Genomic DNA, 4,897 nt, shown 5'->3' with positions numbered 1-4,897 from the left:
ATATGAATTAAATCATATCAAATTAAAAGATTATGTAAAATAGTCTTTATTTCAGTTATTGTACGTTCCACTTTTGGACGATTATCAATACTTTTTAATGAGGGGGTACTTATGGTAAGACAAAATGCCCAAAGGGCACAAATCAAAAAAGGGGCGGAAACACTGCTGTACATGGTTGCAAGATAAGCGGATGACTTTATCTAGCCTTTTGTTATGGTTTATGTTTCTGTATTTCTTATTCTGTTCTTAGATATGGACAAGTTCATGTGCATAGTTCATTAAATTTAGATTCAATTGAATTAAAAAAAAAAACTTTATTAATCCCAAAGGGAAATTTAATATGTTAAAAATAATAGATTTTTATGTTATGCTTATGAAGATCAACACGTACCTGCTCTACTTGAATGCAAAGTATGCTTGTCTTTGTGCTTTTGAGGAATTTATTAATTTGGCTTTCTTTTTCACTATAATATTTGGAATCAGTTTGTAGAATAGGATGTGGGGAATTGAGCCATTTAAGTCTGACCTTTGTTTCATTGTTTATTCTTCCTGCCCCCCACAGACTTTAGATCAAAACCCCATTTACACTGAGGAGGAGTTGAGGGAGTACGAGCGGCAGCTGGCCACAGAAGAGAACAGCATCAACATGAAGGCAGTGGAGCTGCAGAAACAGAGGGAGGACCTGGAGAGAAAACAGGAAGAACTGAATGCTCAGAAGTTGGACTTAAAGCAGGTAAATTAAGGAACCTCTAGTTTTATATATGTGCTTAACAAAACTAAGAAATATGACTTTAACTTTTGCATAACTACAGATACACTAGCTGACACTGTGACATCATACTTCAGCTGATCCGTGAATAAATTGCAGGATTAGCTAATATTAGAAACATAAAGTGGCATCACTGATTTAGTATATTTTAAGATTTTTTTTTCACACCTTCCCTCAAATGGTTTCAAAATACAGTTTTCGACCCTGAAATTAAAACACATTTTACTGTAGATGATGCATCAATAAAAATAAGGTAAAGCATTAATGGTTTTTTTTCTCTTTTTTTTTTTCTTCTTTCCCTCCTCTGTCCAGGCAATGGAAGAAGTGGAGAGGATTAAAACCCAAACTTATAAAGATGAAGTGAAACGTAAGTATGACAATTAATAAAACTTTATGTGATGGTAAAAAATAAATATTTAAAGCCACTGACTGAGTTAAAGGTCCAAGTTTTCCAGCTTTGGTCTTCTACATTTTGTTTTATAAAGAAATGTAAAAAAAGGACACAGCCACCCATGATTTTAGTTTTTTAGCCTAAGTTATTTTTCAAAGAAGCCAGGTCATAATCTTTTATTTTATTACATTTTGATGAACTAAGCAACAGTGTTGTTTTTGACAACCATCTTAGATTTAGTCTTAATCTTCAGGACGAAAACTGTTATCAGTCGCATTTTAGTCATTAAGATATGTGATAGTTTTAGTCGGTTTTAGTTGACTAAAACTTAAAAGGATTTTAGTCTAGTTTTATTCAGTTTTATGTTGGAAAAAAAAAAGTTTACCTGTACAATTTCGAGTAACAACCAGACTGTTTACCAGACTGACAGCTTTAGCCTAGTTACTACAATAGCTGGGTATAGAATGCTGAATGAAGTTCATAATTGCTGTTGGGCAGAAAACTTTGATTCATAGAATGCAAATAACCTCTTTTATGAATTAATGCCCTACTTTATAAAAAAAAGTGTCTCACAAAAGTTGTGAAAATAGCAGATCTAGTTTATCACATCATATTGCTTAATATAGCAGAGGGGTAAGCTAGCAAAATTTCCAATAAAGGAATGGTTTTAGACATACAAGGTTTCCATCTCAAAGCAAACACTTCCTGATCTAATTGGAATTATGCATTATACACTGATCAATAAAAACTTAATTGCTCCAAAAAAGCAAAGAACAAAACATTAATCTTTCTAACTTGGGCTTAATTTTAATTTGCCCCTTGGTTACTGCTGCACAGGGGTCAAAGTAAATTTAAATTCACAGGGTTTTGATATAAAAAAAAAATACAGAGAAAACTTCCATATTTGCCTTGTAATGCCATTGAAATCCAGACCTAAATTGAATGAATGCGGTAATTAAAGTTTTGACATATTTAAAGGAAACACAGAAAATGTTTTAATGAGAATACACAGAAACATTTACATCATATTTAAATATATAGGAACAAGAATAATGGGAGAGAAATTTTCTAAGATCAATGTACCTTTTCACCTGGCTCTTTATCCACAAATAAACAGAATTCAATAAAATATTTGCTTTGGATATAATTTAGGGATTCCTTTTGGTCAAAATTAAAGACTGTTTTGTATCACCTCTTGTGAGCTGGAAGAAATAAAATCTTGATTGTTAGATGAAGGTGTTTTTCACGCTTGGCAGAGGATGATCAGCCACATATAGTTTATTAAAAAGTGAGGGCAGGAAGAGCCATACTGCTTAGAGCGAACCATCAGTGTGGAGTGAGAAGTGCAGACTCAGAGCGGATTTCTGCACAAGCACAGCTGGTGAGAGCAGAGTTAGCAGTACCAGACCATTCCAGCTTATTTTCTTCCGTGCCGCTGCTACCATGATCCATCTGTGCTCATGCAGAATCTGCACCGCTGCACAGCAGGTGGGCAGCTTGACCAAACCGGACGCAGCAGCACTGCTGATACTGCTTAACTTGTCCAACAGATTACAGCGCAATTGACGAAAACTCACACCTATGACTCATCATATTTTTGTCATCAAAGTTCCATGTTTAGCTTTTCAGTTGTTGTTATCATGAAAAAAAGGAGCGTTAACAATGTAATTTCATCATCGTTGATGAAAACAACACAGCTCAGAAGTGCATCTTTATAAAAATGTAATTTTATTCCTTTTTTTCCCCCCCATGAATAAAAATCAGAACTGAGATGTTCATCTGTATTAATCCCAATCTGAATCCATGCAGAAATGTCCCTTCTGAAGAATAGTATCCACACTGCCATGCAGCCACCATAATATTTCACAGTGATGATGGTGTGTAGAGATTATGCACAGTGTTCACTTTCTTCCATACATAGTATTTTGTATTGAGGCCAAGAAGTTATGTTTTGGTTTCACATGTTCCCTACCTGGCTGGTTGTAGCCTGTAAACACAAATTATTAAAAATTTATTTTCAAATGGCTTAAACTGCTTTTGCCCTTGCATAAACAGAGTTCTGTTAGATGTTTAAAGATCTTGACGTTATAGCCAAACCTGGCTCTAAACTTCATCCCAGACCCCATTTGCTGGGTTTCTCTGAGACCAGAAACAAAGCAGCTGCATTTAGAAAAGGGTCAAATTACATGCAGGGGGACATTATTTACCAGATGGTTAGCTTGAAAGGAAGTAGAATTTTAATTTAGGTATATCGTAGTAAAAAGTACTGTAAAACTGTAAACTTGTATTCATGAAAAATAGTGCATACACCCATCCTATTATCTTCCTCCATTTTGTGTGTAATTTAGGTCTGTGATTATGAACCAACAGAATATAAAGGTTTTTAAAAGAAAAAACCTGAATGTAACTCTTCAGTCTGAACAGACAGTGGTGCAAGTAAATCAATGTGAAAGGGTTTTATGTTGATCACTAGTATTTCAACTTGTAACTCCTGTTGCAGAGCCTGGGGGCCCGATAGCAGACGGTGGAACGGCACCAGTCGTACCAGGGAACAACCAACCACTGCCACCTGGTCACCAGCAACAGGAAGTACAGCTGCCTGGACACTCCTAGGCCCTCCATCACCATGCCTTCTAGGAGTGAAAGTCTCAGCATTTTCTTTTAGTGAACCAATTTTCTGGTTAGATTTCCAAAATTATCTCTGATGAAAGGAAAAGCAAAAGCAGCCAAAGCATTAGAAGCCCATGAAGGAAGCTGAATCAGGGCTCAGGTTTAGTGCCAGTGCCAACTTTCCCCTTTCCGGGGCCAAATCAGCTAAATGAGTCAGGCTTTTCTGCACGGACAATCGGTTATTTTGTTTCAGTTATTACAAACTTCCATCACAAAGAGAACTCTGAATCCTCTGTGGGAAAATCCTGGTGTTGAAGCACAGGATAAATTATTGTTTGGTTTTGTGGACTGAGGTTTGTTTATAAAAGAAATCATCTACAGCTGAGACTGGACACATATTTTGTAATTAGAAGATAATCCTGAGAAAAGTGAATGTCAGTAAAAAAATTTTTTTGGTTGAAGTTATGTCACTTACTTCCTGTTTTAAATGTACCCTTTTTAGTTTTGGATCCATGGTGTCCTCTGCACTGGATAATTGAAAAAAAATCATCATTCCTGCGCTGTATATTTAATTTTAACATTTTAAACTGTGATTCAGTTCCATGTGTTTAGTATATCAATACTCAGTTTGTGTTTTGTTCATGATAATTTATTTATTCTCAAATCCACTGGAAAATACCTGTAGAAGTTTAACAAGATAGGTGAGGACTGTGTGAGTTGACTCTCAGGGGACAGATTGTTTTTTTGTTTTTGTTTTTTATCCTTAATTTAATTTTGATCATGGAAATAGTTCAGCTAAAATATAAGCCTGTTAACTCTGTTTTATTTTTCCAGTCAGAAGTCTCCTGTGGAATGGCATCATTCTGTACATTGTTTGACTGTTGCTAATTAAATGAATGATCTCGCAAGTGTAATAGTTGTATCTTTACAACACTTTACAAAAAATGCTCTAAACCTAGAGCCCTGAAAGTAGATTGGTGCATTATCAGTGAATACAATGGATTTGAGAAGAAACACTTTTTAGGAGCACTGGGGGATCATCGTTATTGGCACCCCAAGGTTAGTTTAATTGTATAGCACAATTCAGTACAGGGGCAATTTAAAGTGTTTTACATGAGTTGGATAAT

At 35.3% G+C, this 4,897-nt stretch overlaps 1 protein-coding gene across 2 annotated transcripts in view; it reads left to right on the top strand.

Annotated features, from left to right (window-relative positions):
- nucb2 (nucleobindin 2) overlaps window positions 1-4,685 on the top strand; it is a 16,244-nt gene extending 11,559 nt beyond the window's left edge. For both annotated transcript variants that reach the window (XM_015384486.1, XM_015384488.1), the window contains exons 11-13: window positions 563-733; window positions 1,082-1,136; window positions 3,661-4,685. In XM_015384486.1, the coding sequence (XP_015239972.1) occupies window positions 563-733; window positions 1,082-1,136; window positions 3,661-3,773 (339 nt within the window). In that variant the 3' untranslated portion in view covers window positions 3,774-4,685. The remainder of the gene's footprint in view (window positions 1-562; window positions 734-1,081; window positions 1,137-3,660) is intronic.
- The last annotated feature ends 212 nt before the right edge of the window (window positions 4,686-4,897 follow it).

Source organism: Cyprinodon variegatus, unplaced genomic scaffold (genome assembly GCF_000732505.1).
Source record: "Cyprinodon variegatus isolate N-32 unplaced genomic scaffold, C_variegatus-1.0 Scaffold314, whole genome shotgun sequence".
In the NCBI taxonomy this organism is placed as follows: Eukaryota; Metazoa; Chordata; class Actinopteri; order Cyprinodontiformes; family Cyprinodontidae; genus Cyprinodon; species Cyprinodon variegatus.
The sequence above is the reverse complement of the archived record's forward strand: the minus strand, read 5'-3'. Positions and strand labels throughout refer to the sequence as shown.